Source organism: Equus caballus, chromosome 15 (assembly GCF_041296265.1).
Source record: "Equus caballus isolate H_3958 breed thoroughbred chromosome 15, TB-T2T, whole genome shotgun sequence".
Lineage (NCBI taxonomy): Eukaryota > Metazoa > Chordata > Mammalia > Perissodactyla > Equidae > Equus > Equus caballus.
The window spans coordinates 92846841-92866321 of record NC_091698.1 but is presented as its reverse complement, the minus strand read 5'-3'; the positions used below and the strand labels follow the sequence as shown (position 1 = coordinate 92866321).

General features: G+C 37.1%; 1 protein-coding gene across 5 annotated transcripts in view; it reads right to left on the bottom strand.

Moving 5' to 3' along the window:
• Nucleotides 1–2410: 2410 nt before the first annotated feature.
• The window catches only part of SMC6 (structural maintenance of chromosomes 6), an 80995-nt gene continuing 63924 nt past the window's right edge, over nt 2411–19481 (bottom strand). For 4 of the 5 annotated variants that reach the window (XM_070236624.1, XM_023619482.2, XM_070236625.1 and 1 more), the window contains 5 exons: nt 16810–16935; nt 13737–13842; nt 8568–8720; nt 5215–5312; nt 2411–4381 (listed from right to left, as the gene is read on the bottom strand). In XM_070236624.1, the coding sequence (XP_070092725.1) occupies nt 4255–4381; nt 5215–5312; nt 8568–8720; nt 13737–13842; nt 16810–16935 (610 nt within the window). In that variant the 3' untranslated portion in view covers nt 2411–4254. Of the gene's footprint in view, nt 4382–5214; nt 6890–8567; nt 8721–13736; nt 13843–16809; nt 16936–19481 lie in introns of all 5 variants that reach the window. The other variant, XR_011426560.1, reaches the window with a different exon arrangement.

The window sequence follows — 19481 nt, the reverse complement described above, 5'->3', positions numbered from 1 at the left end:
TGCTGTTGTTCTGAAAGTAAAAAGGCCATTAAATGTCTTACTTTTTTTCTAGCCTGAACTCTTTCTGCATTTAGAAGTCCTAAGTTTCCATATTTCCTCTCTTTCTTATTTCTTGAATAACTAAACTATTTTTAAAAGAGAATCATATTGCTCTAAGTCTTCATCTTTCCTGTAATTCTCTCATTCAGGATCACGTCTCTAGATGAGTAACATAAACTGCTTTCTTAAGAGGCCAGATGCTTTTTTCCTCCCCACAGTTGGAAACCATGTTAAAATGTAAAACACACGCTTCAACAGACGTCTTTGGAGAGCCTTACAGCAAAGGATGTGTAGGGGTAGAGTGAGAAATTGAGTCAATTAGCACTTCTAAATAAAATGACACACTATTCTCTCAGGTCCTTTCTTGTAAGCAATGAGGTTTCCTAAATACTTTGGGCATGCAATTTGGGTTTTTCCCAGCATTTTACGGGCGAAATATAGATCTCTAGACCCTCAAGTCGTGTTACTGTTTTCCAAGTTCTTACATTTACCAGTGTAGTTACCCAGCAAATACCTGATTGGTGGTTATCTCAAATGTTGCATGCTCAGCTCAAAGCTTCTCTGCTTCTCCCCCACTAGCCATCCATCTGTCGGCTCCACCTCTGCATCTTCCCTATCTCTGTGAATGGCACCACCATCCACCCAGCTTTTTAAGCCCCAGGCCAATTATCCTTGATGCTTCTCTCACAGCTCCACAGTGTTCTCATCATTAAGTCCACTGCCTCTAGATTTCAAATCTGAATGCTTCTATTGCCACCACTTTAGTCCAAGTCACCATGACCTCTTACCTGGATCACTGCAAAGGCCTCCAAATTGCTTGCTCTTTCCACGTTTGATCTACTCTAATCCTAATCCATTCACGCAGGAGCCAGAGGGATTCTTTGAAAACGCTTACCAGACCACGTCTGAACACCTGCTTGGGACCTCAGATGATCTCGCTCCTGTCTACCTCTGAATCTCACGCCCTAGCCACCCCCTTTGCTCACAAAGCTCTATTCCTGGACATGAAGCTCCTTCTCACCTTAAGGGCGATGCACGCGTTTCCTCTGCTTGAAGCTGTTGCCCTGGATCTTCCGATAGCTCATTCTCTCACTTGTTTCAGGCCTCTGCTTCAATATCACCTTCTGCAGTCTTCCCTCAACACTCCATCTGAAACACCACTCCCCTCCACTCTCAACCCCTCACTCTGCTTTATTATCATTCCTAGCAATTACCTTTATTTGAAATCACATATGGCATTATGTTTCCCTAACGAGAGTTGACGCTCCCTGAGGGCAGATTTAATACTACTTACAGTAATATTTCCAGTGCTTAAAACAGTTCCCAGCACATGGCAGGAACATAATCATTTTTAAATTAACTCATCTTCACATTCTTAAACTGGAGAAAAATTCGGCAGCCAAACCCCTCTTAAGCTTGCTATGATACCTGAGTACTGCCAGGCCACTTTACTTTCTACGGATTCTATCCAGATGCTCTATTCAAAATTTAATAGGCTAGGTATCAATATAATTAAGAAAGAAAATTCTATGCAGTGACTCAAAGAAACAGCTAATTTATATCCACATTATTACTTTACCACTCTTTGATGAATAAAACCTGTTCCTATTAAATGATATTTTGATATATCTTCAAGTCCACTAGCATTTAGTTCAAGTCACAAAATATTTAAACTTTTAAAACTATAAATTTCAAACAAAGTCTCCTGAAAATCTATGTCGGTCAAAGTATAGGCACCTATGTAGATGTATAAAAAAGTAAAAAATCTAACCAGAAAATTATTGACTCAGGACATAAGAATTTGTACTAACTTGTACCACATCTAGTTTGTACTCAGGAAAACTTTCAGACACTCTGCATCACTTGGTTTTCATCACAGTGGGCAACAGTTCTGATCCAGTTCGTAAGTACCAGCAAATAGCTTCTTAACGCAGAATTGAAGTATTTTGGTCTCCATTTATAAACAGCCCAGACATTCTGAAGACATGAAAAAAAAGCACTGGGAGATGGGAGGAAGGAAGAAGTGAAAACTTGGAAAACATTTAAGAAGGTAATGCCTGAATCTTTAGCGTTGATTATCAGTTTGAGTAACGATATTATTTACACCTTGGTTTACTAAAACTCATCACATTTGTCATTTTGAGAAGGATTTTAATCACGTTCACCTCAAAGATTTGAGGCGGCAGGATTTCTTGAGAAGGAAGCCTTTCTTCCTTGTTTCCTGAGGCTTCATTACTCAGTTCAGTCAGAGCTGCACTGTGATAAACTAGGGGTTGTAGAGTCGTCTGTGTAACATATTTCCATCACTTTCCAGGAAGAGGCTGGATTCAGTCAGTTTATACCACCTTCCACAATTCACAAAAGCATGACCTTAATACATATAAAGTTTTATTTTTACAAGTTACACATATTTTAAAAGAACAATTTCTTTTCATTCTAATTAATATTACTATTAATTAGAATATCAATTGAAGATATTTTTACTTATGATAGTTAAAACCAAAACTTCGTGAGGCCAAAGCAATGAATAATCTTTGACTCAACAAGAGAAGCCTGGAGACCTGAGGATTACATTTCCCATTCTGTATTAAAAACCAGAACATTCAAAAACTATCACAAAAATTCAGACACTGAAATTATTCAACTAATATAAGTTTATGCATTTGGTATATTCCACTTATTTTTTATTTGAAAAAGCACATGTATGTTAAAATAGTTTTGATACAAATGAGTTATAAATGTAACAAAAAAATCAGACTTTGTATGTTTTAGTGGGGAATGTTCATTAAAACATTCAACACACATTTCCTCTTTCTGTAAATTCATAGTGTAGAAAAGCACAAATTTTTGGACTTCTCATCTGCCAAGTGATCTCAACTTAATACTAAATTAGTCTTCCTCCCCCCCCCAAAAAACAAAATCCAGTATTTTCTCAGTAACTATAGAAGTGCTGCTGCTTTTAAAATACTGTCTTTTTCTTAAAATACTTTCTGTTCAATTTCATAAATATTTATTGCTAGCAATATAGGGAATACTTCTTGTTGGATATCCATGTCTTTTTAAAAAAGTTTAGCCCTAATCCTAGTATCAAACACAGAGAATACAGGCAGGAGTCCTATTCATGTTTTCTTACCAAAAAAAAAATCAAAAGTACCATTTCTTATGATAGACTATATTTTATCATTCTAAGAAGCACACTTTTTAACAACTCTAAGGTCAGGGTGTTCTCATAATTGATGTCAGCTCACCATCAACAGTTTGGCCTTTGGCTCCTAGCTACTCGCCTGCTCCAGGGGGAACCACCCTCTACCCTCGTCCTCAGCTTGGTCTGCACAGTCCCTCTGCACTGTGTCTTCTCTCAGCTGATCCAGAGTTTGAGAGCCCCTGGAATGGAAACTGAAGGATTTTAAACCAGGCAAGCATGCCGCAGGTCAGGGCACAGAACTGTGCTGCAACCCAGTTCTGACACGGGTGAGACGCTTAGTTGGGTGGACGACAGTTAAAGGACTGAGAGAAAGGCATTGTGTCGGAGTGCTGGCAGTACTTTAGTGCTCCATAAAAGTGTCTTTTAAATAGACAGTACCTTAAATTTGATGAAATTCAATAATTAAAAATACAGCCAAAATCTATAGTTGGATCTCTAGGGCTAAAAATGAGCTGTGTAGGGATTTTGACCAAAGTTTTTATAGTCCTGTGTAGGTCCCTCATAATTAATAAGCAAAAAACAGACACTAAAGCCACTGTAGTCTGGTCCCTGTCCACAGACCATCTGTGTGCCTCATCCTCTGCAATGAGAATGTAATATGTAATACTCTGGAAAAGCAAAACTAAATATAAGCAGGTGCTCAAACTTTTATTTTAATTCTTACAAAATACTATAGAAATGAACCCAAACTAAACAGGTATGTACATGTACATATGTACAAAATTTTACTTCTGAAAAAGAATCTATAAAAGTAGATGGTTTAAAAAAAAAAGAAACGGAAAAAAGATTTAAAACCAGTACTATGAAATTGATTCTCTTGAAGTAAAGTAATAGTAATTTTAAATTGCTGGTCGTAGTTGGTTTTCTAGGCTTATTTACACATTTTATTATGGTCAGATATATAAAGGAGTTTCTTTTACTTTAGAATATCTTCAGTTTCTTTTTATCTCATCAACTAGTCCTGAATTTTTTCCCTTTACACATCTTTCAGCACGAGGACACACAGCGTATTAAGGTACAGATCGACTTCGGTCTTCGTCCTCCTCCTGAGCCACAGGCCGGAAAGGCAGTGTACTCTGTCCTCTTTCAGGATCAGACATTCGAAGAATTCTAATCAGTTTACTTGACGGAAGTGAGCTGGAGGAAGCAAACTTAATTACTCAAATTTCCAAGAAAATTTTTTCACATTAAAAAATATTCTATTACCACCTCATGAATATATAAATCTAAATGGCTGTTATCTGTGAAAAGGGGGATTCATCTAATATCTGGAGTTCTAGGAGAAATATAATTTGCAATACAGAAATAATTTGTTTCCTTTTTTTAAAATGAACTTCCTGCTAAATGCCATGGGTTTCCAGTTCAGAGGAAAAAGAAAGTGAGGAGATGTACATATCAACTATTTCTAACTCTTACTCTTCTTGTCTAGCAAGGAAGGAGTTACCTGAATGTTCCCAATCATAAATTCAAATCCTCATATGGTCAAGTGACCACTTTAAGAGATGGAACATCAACTCTAAGTGACACAGCGCCTGATCACCTTACAGGCGCCCAATAAATGCTGACTGACAGCAGCATTCATTTAGAAAGACTAGTACTTGTAAGTCACCAGAAAAAGAGCCAAGACTAGGGAAATCACCAATTGTTTCTTTAGTCGCAACAGAATTACTAAAATTACTTTAGATTAGTTGGTTATGCTAACCACCTAGGAGCAGATTCGAAATTGAAATAGTAACAAGTCAATAATCACATTCCAATCAACTTGCTTCTGTCATAGAAGGGAGACAACACAAGCAAAATTTTAAATATTTAAGAAGGAAAAATTATCTTAAATCTCCTGATATAGAAGCTAAATTTTCTTTCTATTGGTCATTTATTTATTTGCATTTTAAAATTAAGATTATAAAAGATTTCTTTCCCCTTTTTATATATGTGATATATATATTCACAGAAGAACTTTAGAAAGTTACCTCATGCTTTGAGGGGTAAGCAAGATAAACTGTCGGAAACGCTGGGAATCTGCCATCTTGAGTATCATGTCCATCGCAATCCTCCGGTTAACCATGTCCTGAAGAGCAAGGCAGGGGTTAGGACTGCTCCAGTGTCAACCATGTTCCTGTAGAAGCAGCATTCTGCTGGCTGTTACAAACCCCTGGATGTTTATCTATGACGCTGAGCAACTCATACAGGGAAAGATAATACCAAAAACGACCAGGGGAAAATCACAGAAGACATGTATCTTCCAGGGAATTTCTACAGTCAAAGCATTTGTAAGTATAGCTCCCTCCCTCAAATATACTCAGCAATGAAAGGGATCAGAAAATAGTCACAAGACACAATTAAATGTCACAGAATGGATCTAATTTGTACAGTAATAACCACTCAGGAGAACAGTATCAAAAGTGACTAGTTGCAAACTTAAGTCTCTCAAATCTTCCCTCAATGATTAAAGTGTTTTAAAAACTCTGCCCCCATGTCCTTCTACAATTTGTACAACATGAACCAACTCGAACTTATAGACCAATTTCTTGATCCAATCTTTAAAATAAGTTAAACATTATATCCTTGTATAGAAAATAGTGCTTAGTTATAACAGGTTCTGAAATTAAACGAATTAAACTGCGAGCTTATATTTTCTGAGTTAAATAAGAGAAAAAGAAAAAAAAATCCAAGTACCCCCCAGAAACCCCTGAAAGTTGAAAACATAGACAGATGAACGCACATCCTTTTCAAGGTCTGTCTGAAACTACACGTGGTGGAACAGCACGGTGGTTGAGAACACAGGATTGCAGGCAGACAGGGCTCCCATACCCTGGCTATATTTCTCAGTGGCTTGTATTACATAAAATCTTCCATCAGGCCTATCTGTAATGGAATCTAACTTAAAGTTAACAAAAATAACCAGAGCTCGCACAAATGGAACACTGTCCTTTCAAAACTCTGCCCTGGGGAGGCCTATCATTCAATAACAAAGCCCAAGTGCACCAAAAAATATTTGTTCCCTTTGGATTGGTTCTAAGAACTTGGGTGCATTTTTCTGAATGATTTCAATGGGGCAAAATGCCACTCTGATTAAAAACCTCTAAGTTTCTGAAATAAAAAAAAGTTCAGGATTAAATTGGACAAATAAGATGGGTGACAAGACTGCATAATGGCATTTTGGACAAAAATACTGCATGGAAAGAATAATCATTTCCTATGGTTTGTGAATTAACTTCAAGCCAATTCTCAGAGGAATTTCTAACTAATCTTTGGCAATGGTATCATAAGAAAAAAAAGACACTGAAGGATTATACAGCACTCACAAGTATAAATTCCGATTCACGAATAAGCATTTCCTAAATGCTTATCATGGGCTAGGCATTCAGAGGTAGAAATATGATTAAGATATACTTGATAACTTCAAAAGGTTATAATTTGGTGGGAGATTCAGACATGAAAATAAGGGGCTGCAATGGAATGAAAAAAGATATAAGATATATAATAGTGAAATGTACATAAAATATATACTATAATATAAAATATAAAAATAACGTATCAGCATGATTGACGTAAGGTGGTGCCACGGGAGCTCTGAGAAGTTCCTGGTTCTGCCTGGCAGGGTGATGGCATGAAGGCTACATAAAGCTGACATCCGAATCAAGTCTAGAAAGATAAGCGGGGGTGTGACATACAATGAAGGAGGGCACAAGAGGCAGAGGCAGTGTTCAGAAAACCACAAATAGCTTAGTACCCCTGAAAAAGGAGGCAGATACTGGATCACAAAGGGCCTCAGTTACCCCACACAAACATCTATCCCAGGTTGCATAATTAACCACTGAAGAGTTTTAAACAAGTGAGCGACCACAAGCAGATTTATTTTGGAAACGTAAACCTGGTAAAACAGTAAAGGAGGGGCCTGAAGAGAAGGAGCGAGATTAAAGTCTAGGAGTCTGGACAGGAGGCGATTACAATGGGCAAGAGCTGGAGCTGGAGCTGGAGCTGCGCAGGAACAGGAAGGAGAGGACAGCAGAGACAGGGGAGATACTTAAAAGAGGGAAAACAGAGAGGTCAGACTCAACGTGTGAGCGAAAAGGAAGGAAGACTCACAGACAAATCAAAGGTTTTGCAGTTAGGTGACTGGGTAGGTAATGGCAATTTGCCACTAATCAAGGAGGCAAGTCAGGAAAAGGAAGAGGCTTTGAGTGGAAGAAAAATTTAGTCTCAGCCATGCTGAGTCTGAGACGTGCTCATTTACTAGATAATGTCTAACAGAGAGATGTTAGGACAAGATATATATATCTGTTGGTATCCAAATGTAGGTAGTAGTTTTGGGGACTGTGCGTGTATGTGGCGGGGGTAGGCAGGGTATGGTATCCAAGAAAATGAACACAGTAAAACAAACATAAACACAGAAGACCTCAAACATTTAAGGCCAATAGAATTAGGGGAGGCAGCTTGGCAATCAGAACCAAGAGAACAGGCAGAACAGGAAAGAGGAGCTGGGAACTGGCAAGAAGACATGTTTGAAGAGATGGAGAATAGGTCTGTGGTGCCAAATATCTCAAAGAGTTAAAGTAAGACTAAAAGTTCATTTATGATCTTTGCTACACAAGTCTTGCTGCAGTATCATAGTCTAAACCCAGATTACAGTGGGTTAGGAAAGAACGAGGCACGAAGTAGTAAAGAGAATGATTGATAGCTAGTTTGGGCAGACTTACCATGTGCCTGCACTATTGAAAGTGCATTACATGCAAGACCTCACTGGAGCCTCACTATAGCCCTACGAGGTAGGAAAGACTAATAACCTCATTTTATAGATGAAGAAACTGAGGCGCCAAAAGGATAAATACTTTTCCCAAAGTTTATCAGAATCACTAACTGCAGAGGCAGATGTCAATCCCAGGTTTGTTAACTTCAAAGTGAAATGCTCTTCCTCCCTTGTGTTATATATACTGTTCTTTGGGAAAGTGTGGTTGTGAAGGAAGGAGAGGACAAACAGCGGCAAGAGTTAGTCAAAGCAAGGGTGGTAAACTAGTTATGATTTTGTTTTAAAAAGGAAGAAGGAAATAAACTAGGGAAAAGGCCGAAGGAGTCTATCTGGTGGAGAGCAAGGACATCCCGGATGGGAGAGAAGGTGATGAAATCAGGACAGGGTCTCTACAGGTGTAGCATCCAGGGAGAGAAGTAGGATTCCGTGGTTCTTCTCTACCACGGATCACACACTGAAGTGTCAGGGCAGGAGCTTTCCATCATGGGTAAAACTACAGAAAGAACTGCTTCTTTTCAAAAGACACATTTCCAACAACAAAAAAACATTAGAGAATGTAAAATTTAACACTACCATGTAGACATCAAACTCATCCAGGCATCTGAAAGGAGATTCGGCAATGGACCACAGAGACAGAATGAAGCAAACTGTGGAAAAGGAGCGTTCGCCTCCAGACAAGGCTCTCATGTCATTGAAAGCAGCTTTGTTTCCCTCTCCAGGCTGAACCTTGAGTGAGTGAACAAAAAACAAAGTATAGAAAAAGTCCGATTAAACTGCTTACAAAAAAAGATTGGCTAGCATTAGAAAGAATGGGCTTATAGTAAAAAAAAAAAAATAAGAAGAATAAAATCATTTAGTGATAGGAAATGACATCTATCTCATTTAACATATTTTACAGGATAACAGTGAGCTGTATAATAGTGGTTTTTGTTTTATTGCAAGAAAATCAAATTGAAAGGATTTTCTCCCCATAACTGGTTTCCAATTAATAATAAAAATGCCAATATTAGACTAACATTAGTAATCAAAATAAATAATCTAAACTAGTTTTCTTGATGCTGTTAGTTTCCTTTTTTATCCGCTCTAGCTTTACTGAGATAAAATTGACATATAACATTGTGCAAATTTAAGGTGTACAATGTGATAATTTGATGTATGTATATATTGCAAAAAGATTACCACAATAAGGTTAGTTAACATATCCATCAACTCACATACTTCTTTTTGTAGTGAGAATTTTTGAGATCTACTCACTGAGCAAATTTCAATATACAACACAGTATTGTTAACTATAGTCACCATGCTGTACTGGCATAAAAATAGACACATGGACCAATGGAACAAAATTGAGAGCTCAGAAATAAACCCACACATATATGGTCAACTAATATTTGACAAAGGAGCCAAGAATATACAATGAGGAAAGGATAGTCTCTTCAATAAATGATGCTGGGAAAACTGGATATCCATATGCAAAAAAATGAAGCTGGACCCCTATCTTATACCACTCACAAAAGTCAACTTGAAACAGATTAAAGACTTAAATACAAGACTTGAAACCATAAAACTCCTAGAAGAAAACATAGGGAATAACTTAGTCATCTTCTATGGCTGGTACCCTATGATCACCTTTACTCACTTCTCCCACTGTCCCCCATACCTGGCAACCACCATTCTACTGTTTCTATGAATTTGGCTTTTTTAGATTCCACATATAAGTGAGATCATACAGTATTTATCATTCGCTATCTCACTTATTTCACTTAGCATAATGCCCTCAAGGTCCATCATGTTTTTGCAAATGGCAGGATTTCCCTCTTTTTATGGCTGAATAATATTCCACTGTATATACACACATTTGCTGTATCCATTCATCTGCCAACAGACACTTACGTTGTTTCCAAGTATTGGCTATTGTAAACAATGCTGCAACGAATACTGGGGTACAGATATCTTTCCAAAAGTGATTTCATTTCCTTCAGCTATATAGCCAGAAATGGAACTGCTGGATCATATGGTAGTTCTATTTTTAATTTCTTAAGAAAATGCCATACTGTTTTCCAGTGGCTGTACCAGTTTACATTCCCACCAAATGTGTACAAGGGTTCTCTTTTCTCCACATCCTCACCAGCATTTGTTATCTCTTCTCTTTTTGATAACAGCCATTCTAACAGGTATGAGGTGTTGTCTCATTGTGGCTTTGATTTGCATTTCCCTGATGATTAGTGATGTCGAGCACCTTTTCACGTACCTGTTGGTCACTGGTATGTCTTCTTTGGAAAAACGTCCACTCAGGTCCTTTGCCAACTTTTAAATTGGATTGTTTGGTTGTTTGCTATTGAGTTGTATGTGTGCCTTATATATTCTGGATATTAACCCCATATCAGATACACGGTTTGCAAATATTTTGCAACCTATTCTATAGGTTGTCTTCGCATTTTGTTGATCATTTCTTTTGCTGTGCAGAAGCTTTTCAGTTTAATATAGTTCCACTAGTTTATTTTTGCATTAGTTGCTTGTGCTTTAAGTATCAAAGCAAAAAAATCACTGCCAAGGCTAATATGAAGGAGCTTCTTCCCAATGCTTTCTTATAGAAGTTTTATGGTTTCACGTATTTCTTTAAGTCTTTAATCCACATCAAGTTGATTTTTGTGAGTGGTATAAGGTAAGAGTCCAGTTTCATTCTTTTGCAGGTGGATATCCAGTTTTCCCAACACCTTTTATTGAAAAGACTATCCTTTCCCCATTGTATATTCTTGGCTCCTTTGTCAAAAAACAGATTACTGTAGGGGCCGGCCCTGTGGCCAAGTGGTTTTGTGCACTACGCTTCAGCAGCCCAGGGTTTTGCTGGTTGGGATCCTGGGCACGGACATGGCACCGCTCATCAAGCAGTGCTGAGGCGGCATCCCACATGCCACAACTAGAAGGACCCACAACTAAAAATATACAACTATGTACCAGGGGGCTTTGGAGAGAAAAAGGAAAAAATAAAATCTTAAAAAAAAAGTTTACTGCATATGTGTGGGTTTCTTGATTCTGTTCCATTGGTCTATATGTTTATTTTTATGCCAGTAGTATACTGTTTTGATCACTACAGCTTTGTAACGTAGCTTGAAATCAGGAAGTGTGATGCCTGCAGCCTTGCTCTTGTTCTTTTTTCTCAAGATTGCTTTGGCTATTCGTGGTCTTTTGTGGTTTCATGTGCATTTTACAATTGTTTTTTCTATTTCTGTGAATCATTGTAGTCTAGATAGGAACTACAATGAATCTATATATAGCTTTGGATAGTATGGACGTTTTAACAATATTAATTCTTCTGATCCATGAACACAGGTTATCTTTCCATTTATCTGTGTCTTCTTCAACTTCTTTCATCAATGTCTTATAGTTTTCAGTATAGAGATCTTTCACCTCCTTGGTTAAATTTATTCCTAAGCATTTCACTGTTTTTTTTTACGGTTTTTGATGCTATTGTGAATGGGATTGTTTTATTTTTTTTCCCAAACATTTCTAAGTGCCAAGATAATCTTCTGTTACTTGAATTACAGTGACATCTAGTGGTTAAGCTGCTTTAAAAGTAATTACTGAATGCTAAAAGGATAACAGGACCAATTTAAAGAGGCTCACACTGGCCAAAGAAGAACAGCGTGAATGAAGCCTCTTCAGAAAATTCCTCTTTACTAAATAAGGGTTCACGGGGACTATAAAAAATCAATTAATGACATTAATAACAAACTTTCCAAGAGTTCCTGAGAAGGTAGCATAAAGTAACGCTAGAAGGAATTCTATTTAATTTTGACAGAATTCCAGATATACATATACGCCCATAAATTGAAAAAACAGAGCACCAACCAGTTTCATATCATAAAGTTTTATCATGTGTTTTAACAGACACATAGCTTCACATTTTATAACTCACTATTTGTAAAATTCTGAAGCTCTCGAGTTCATTTATTTTTTAATTTTCAAAGGGTTATAAAAAATTCTGAATTTAAACATACACTGAAATTTTATATTTATCATCTGTAAGTCTGAATCCTCTATGAAAATCCAAATGGAACAGCAACATTAATCTAAGTAGTAAAAAGCCAAACCAAAACAACCACCAACCAAACAAAAAACCCTGCATAAAAGCGAGGACTAAGTAACAGGATGCAATCTATTCCTCCAAAACTGCATTTTGTATCAATCTACTAACGAAGCCCTAGATAAACTGTGGAATTCCAAATTTTATCCCTGATCTATTACTAACTTATCATGAGACTTTAGTCTCAGTTTCCTTATTTATAACATCAAGACTATGTAGCTTAAAGATTCTTAAAGCAACGATATTCTTTTGAATAACAGATGATAACATCAAAAAGTTTAGCTTGGGTTGTCCTGTACAGTTAGCTCTGGGGATAAATTATTCAAACACTCCTAATATCTTCTTCTTTCTCATTTTTACTAGAGTATAACTTATATACAGTAAAGAACACAAAACTTAAGTGTTCAGCTCATGTAATTTTTAGACACACACACATATATACACACACCCAGGTAATCATTAATCAGATCAAGACAGGGAACATCCCTAGGATTTCAGCAGGTTCCCTGCATCTCCTTCCAGTCACTACCAAGCCCCAAAAGTAACAACTATTCTAACTTTAATCACCATAGATGAATTTTATTGGTTTTTGAAGAGTTTTGAAGAGTGGAATGGCTTTAATAGACATTGCCAGACAGGTTTTCAAATTAGTTATACCAAATTATACTCCCACTAGCAAGGTATGAGAGTTCTAAGTCCACACTCTCACCAACACAAGATACTATCAGCCTTGCTCGTTTCAGTCACACTAATAGCAGTGTGATAGTAACTTATTATGGTATAAATTTGTATTTCTCTGATGACTAATGATACTGAGCATTTTTTCAAGTACTTATTCGCTATTCGGATATTTTAATTTATGAAGTTCCTATTTAAGCCTTCTGACCATTTTTAAATGCATTGTCATTCTTTTTCTTAATCATTATCATTCATAAAAAATTTTTGGTATGAGCCCTTTGTTGTATAGATATATTGTAAATTACTATTTATTCTAAGAATTAAAATGAAAATATAAAATTTATAGCAACTAAGCAATTACTTGAAAGTTCTTCCCCAATTACTTAAGAGTGGGTAGCTGCTCTTGATATCCTGACTACACAATTTTAATGCTACATCCAACATTCCCTCTTTTAACGCATGTGACTATAGAAGAATCCACAAACACAGATCCACAGAGTTGAATATGGTGGCTTTGTTTATCCAAAAGAGGCTAGATCTAGGGACACCTAGTAAGTACAAAGACAATTACATGGGGTAGAACGTTCTTTGGGAATCCTTTCTTGGCTCCCTACAACGTGACCAGAGAATATGGACTTTCTATAATGTTGCACATAATTTAAAATGCTGTATGAATGTAGAAAAGAAACCTGTGGAATAGAAAGAGAAGATGAACACCTGTTACTGAAAATAAAATTCCTAATTATCATTATAAGAAAATAATGTAGTTGTCAGGGGGGAAAAAAAAAGCTATAATAGCTGCTTTAGCCAATAAGATCAATTTAATTTTCAACACTTTGGCAAAGACTATCCTTAAGTTAAAAATAAGTTCTTTTGTTTTTCAAAGACAACAGGTCAAAAGCTTATCAACGTATCATGAAAAGAAGTGCAGCAGCTAATTCTCCTATGATCAACATGCAAAGAGTTAAGATACTTACTGATATGCTAAGAGTTTCATTCTTGTGGTCAAAATTCATTTTTCCACAATAGGCCCGCTGAGATAATAAGTTGTCAAAGTATAATTTGCATCGTAAAGTTAAACATCTTGAAATAAAGAAATTGGGTACATTAAAAGAATATAAAGACACAGACCCGTATATTGAACATGATCTTTAAGCCAGCACGAAAGATCAGAAGGAAATATGCCAAAAGGTTAGCACTGGTTGCCCATTTAACAGGTGGGACTTTAGGATTTTTTCCCCATGTCTTTATATTTCATTTGTGTCTCCACATTTTTACCACTTCATTTCCTTTTATAATAAACAAATATCTACAAAATTAATAAAGATGTCATCCCACATTTAAGATATCCCATTGTGTTACAGCCAGCCCATATGAATATTCCAGTAATTTATATAAGGCATCACTCTAATACAAAAGACATAGATCTTGTCTATGAGAGGATTAAACTCTAGTACTGTTAAGATAACGGGTAAATGGCGTGGCTTATTCATTTGCCTGTCTCCTCTCAACTTTATAGTAGCAAAAAGTGTAAGGGCAATCTCTTATTCACTTTGTACCTCTAACACCTTGCACACTGCTTGGTACAATACAAACTCTACCATGCCTTCTCTATTTATCAGACAGCATTCTACTGTAAGGAGAGTTTTCATTCTTCCTCAATTATTTATTTACTTACCCACCTTTCTATTTATCAGGATACAGTCACAGATTCTTATTTTATTCATTGTTTACCATCCATTACTGTCCTTATTTATTGTGGTCCTCAAATTGTCCCAGATTTCGCCAATGGTAGCCCCTTCCAGCTGCCTCCTATGTCCTTTTATCATGACTCTCAATTTTTTTTGAGCACTGCCTTACTTTCTAGCATAGTAAGAGGCTCATCTGTTATCTTCCCTGTCCAGCTCTGGAATCAGCCATTCCTCGAAGGAGCCGTGATTCCTTTTGGTGGAGAATGGTATTTAGAAAATAAGATCCGGGTCATAGGTGACCGGCTGTTTTTCTTAACATCTTTGCTCCTTAAGGAGCCTAAAGCTCATTTCTTAATAGTAATTATAATTTTATTCTTTACCCTCTTAATTCCCTTCCTAAACTGCATTAAATCTCCACACTAGAAAATATCAATAGCCTGAGTTTTCTTTTGTGCCACAGCAACCACTGCTAGCTGGTTTTCAGAATTTTCTCTTAACTTTCTTTCTTTCAATACTGATATGTATTCTTCAACTGCTTCCATTCATGGGATATCTAAGAGAGAATGTCCTCATAAAATGACGAGGTTCTCCAGTGTAAAGAGACAAATAATTTTTAAAATGTAATCATTCTTATTCTCCTCCTAAGATTGGGTAAACAGTATAAAACATATCAGTAGTGAAGAAACATAGCAAGGTAATAAACTGTAAGACCAACACTTTTACAGAAGATATTTTAAAAACAAATTTTCTAGATAACAATACAAATCCTACTGTTTCTGGAAAAGATGTAGTAATAGGCATTGAATTTATTCCTCTGCCTGAAACAACTAAAAAACGGGACAAAATATACGTACCAAGAGTTTTCAGACTGGACGCCTGACTGTGCAGGCGGTTCCAGTCAAAGGATCCCTGAAAGGCGGGAAACAAACAAACTGAGCCCTACGGGGGCCCCGAATGACGGCTCACGGAATAAAGGGGCGTGGACACCCAGCAGAGCTCGGAGGTCGCCCTGTGTGAGCAAACAGAGCTAGGAGTCTGGGGAGGCCAAGTCACCTCTGGTTCAGAGAGAAGAGAGAGCAACACAGAGAGAAAACAGAGAACCTACAAAGGGTGCCTCGAGAGCCTCAGGCCGAGTCCTCTACTCCTCAGGGCATGTGAGAGGCAACTACCTGAGGCCAGGGAAACAAACGTTGGAAAGAAGCAGAAGCTTCCCCAAAGGTCACCCAGGAATTGTTCACATGCCCACTGGCAAAAGTGGACAACCTGAGAACTCACGAGGTATGAGTGGAGAACTTACAAGAGCACTGCTTCACAGGCAGGAGAAAACTGCCCCTCGACTAAAGGCTCCTCTGGCCCCAACTAACAGAACTTACAAAGTAGCCTCAAAAGGATCAAGATGAATCCTATATAATTAAAGCCCTAAAAACATGCTTATAAAACTGGAACGCACATTTCAAAAACTAACCTTTAGTTTAGTTAAGGAATATGGTCAAACATGCAAAGTCTGCTTCTCCTTATGGCTTTACCTGAATTTCCCCATATGTGATACAGCTAGATATACTTTTTATTTCTATAGTCTTAACTTGAGTTTGGGGTATAAAGACAGGTAAGAAGCATGTTACTGAGGGAATGCCACCTGGGAAAATAGAGGTTAAGTAGAAAGACTTGGGCTGCCGTGGATCCAAGTATATCAAGGGCCACCCCTACCTATCAACTACCTCTCGTTTCTTTCTGTTGCTTGTAATTTTAATTGGGGTGAATCTATTCCTACGAGTCTGCCTATTTCTGGGTACATTAATAATATCCACTTGCCCTGACCCTGTATTCATTCATTCAACCAATATATATCAAGTTTCTAATATATTTCAGGCACTGGAGTGGACACTGGAGATACAGCAGTAAACAAAACAGAGATTCTGCATCCATAGAGTGACCTATTCTATTAGATCACGGAAGATCATCTGAGATACTGCCTCAAGAGGTCCCATCAAAAACTCGTATCCCTTAAAAACATATAATGTCCAAGAATGAAACAGGCTGTTTCCAAACCAATGGGCTCCCTGTCAAAGGATCTATTTAAGCAGAGACTGAACAGCTATCTAAGAGTTATCTAGTAAAGGACATCTAACGGAGTGGAAAAGGTGGATAAGCTCACTAAAAAGGACTCTTCAAATCCAGAATTCTCTGATTAAATTATAGGATCCTAAGTACTGGCCAATAAAGCAAGCACTGGCAGTTTCTTCTTTAATTGAATCATGTAAAGTTCTTTCAGTCTAATTTTATTATTTATAAGGGATAATGTGAAAACAAAGAAAAAACAAAATGTATAATATGTGGTAATATTTTTAAATGCACTTACCTTCTAAATTGTTGATATGTTTTGTATCTATGAGTCATTATCTCTTCCAGTAATTTAATAAACCTTTTTAAAGTCCTTACTTTATTATCCAGATCAAGATAAGTTTCTCTTGCCTCTTGGTACTGCCTATTTTATGAACAAAATAGTAAGTAAATAAATGACATTCAAAGAAATATAAAGAAAAGTAAAACCTCAAATATATTTAACGAGGAAGAACAGGGAGTGCTGAGGGGACCCACTTCAGAAGTAGCAGCTTTCAAAAATCTCCAGACAAAATGTGTGACCAGAATGAGTGTGTGCTGCCCTGGCTGGGAAGAGCTGTTAGCAGAGCTGGGCAGGAAGAGAGCCCAAGGCCTGGAGAAGGCAGAGAAAGCAGGCGAGGAGAGCGCCGAGGTGGGGCCGAGAGGTGGCAGATCCTAGAGAATGCCGGCAAATATACACCTTCAAAAAGTGAAGGGATCACTCTGGGAGCCAAGAAATGTTTCCCTAGTGACAGACGCCAATGTGGAAACCTCGGAACACAGGGTGAGCATTAGGATCCCCCAGAAGCCCAGCCTGAAGGAGACGAGGTCGAGAAGGCAGGGCTACTCAGAAGCACCACCATGGAGGCAAAAGCTCACTGCTGGAGCAAACGAGAAAGTTCCAGACAAGGTATGAAAGACAACCCTGGCCAAGGCTCCCACAGCTCCCTGCCCCATCGTTCTTCAAATGCCAGTCCAGGAAAATCCAACCAATTAAAAAATAAAAACAGAAAAAGCACAAGCATAGCATCCATACAAAGATATTTATGGAAAAAAAACAGGTGGGAAAGAGCAGCAAAAGTCCCCCTATGGACAAAGAAAAGTTCCTAGAATAACGTTGTCACAAAGAAGATGAACACTGTAACTGAACAACACGAATTAAAACAAAGCAAAAGATGAGACAACTACTACCAGGAAGGACTACCTCAAAGCAGAAATAGAAGAACTGAAAGAAGACATAAATCAAGGAGCCTGGAGAATAGACACGCAAACAGAAGGTGATAACCAGAAAAGAACAGGAGGAGAAGCAAAAACTCACTTGTAGAACCCAAAGTGGAGGAGGTGGGGGTTAAACACACACAGAACAAAGACACGAAGACGAAAAGGGAAGATGACGCACAGGGGCAAACAGACAACACAGAAAACACTGGTAGACATAGAGATCATAAATGAGAAAAGCAGACAAAATGGGGTAAAAAACAGATAAAATGATTAGACAAAATAACTAGAGAAAACAAAGGATGTCCAACATATGCACAACTGAAGACCTCAAAAAAGGAAACTAAACAACAGAACAGAAAACATTTAAAAAGTACAATATAAGAAAACTTTTAAAAAATAAGACAAATCTACAGAATAAAAAGCACAGTGTATACCAGGGAAAGGATCACAGAACCTGACACTCCGGACAAGTTATAGGACTTGATAGACAAGTGTCATCATAAACAGACACTCATGAGAAAAAGGATTTTATACCAGGCTAAGCTATCCTTCAAATTCAAAGCTAGAGACAAATGGTTTGGGACATGCAAAAACACAACAAACACTGTTCACATGGCCACTCTTAAGGAAACAATTAGAGGACAAACAACTTTCCTACATAGCCATTTGAAAAAAGATAAAATACATTCCTCACACCAAAAATATTCACAGAAAAATGAAAAAGTACACTAAAAGATCGCAGAAAAAGAAATATAAATAAATGGTCCTTAAGACATGAAATGATATTCAACCATAGGCAATATATGTGAAATGCAGATTAAAATTACACTGAGGTATATTCTTTCTTTTAGGAAATCTACCGATCAGGAAAAAGAATCTAAGATGATCACACATGGTTTAGGCTGTGGGGCAAGAAGCACTCTAACACACTGCTGATGGGAGCACAAAATGTACAGTCCCTGAAAAGGGGACTCTGCCAAAATGGGGTTTATCCCATTAAAAAAAAACCCTGGATATATACCAAATGACCTACATACAAAATTATTTCTTGTGTACCACCATTTATAATAGCAAAAGATTAGATTAAAACTCAACTACCCACCAGTAGGAGATGGTTAAATACTGTGAAATTACAAAAAAATAATGAGAAAATATGTACTGGTATGGAAAGATCTCCAAAATATATCACTAAATCAAAGAAAGCAATCTGTAAAACAGTTTATATAGTGTTACCTTTTGTATCTGCAAGAATGAAAAGTAACATATACTCATGTTACCTTGTATTGGCATACAGAAACACCAAAAACATATTTAATAAATTAATTTAGTAAAAGGAAAGAAAAGTAGAGATGATGAGACTAGAGATGAAGTAAAAACTTGTCAATGAATGCTTCTTACAATGTATTTTTAAAACAATGCAGTATTATCTACTTTAAAGAAAAACTTCTCTTACTATTTTTATGTTTTTTCTATTGTTTTCCAATGTTTTTGAAAACAGAATGGGGATCACTCCTGTTTCCAGCCTTTTTTAATATGAAAAGTTCTCCATAAAGTGTAATTTTCTACTATAATTTAATCTATCCTACAGTTGTGCACTATTTCTAATAATGCTGCAATAAACACATCTGAGCACAAATTGTTTTTCTCATTCTGGATTATGTTATAACAACAAAGCTACTTGGCCAAACTGAAATTTTTGAAGGTGTTTGA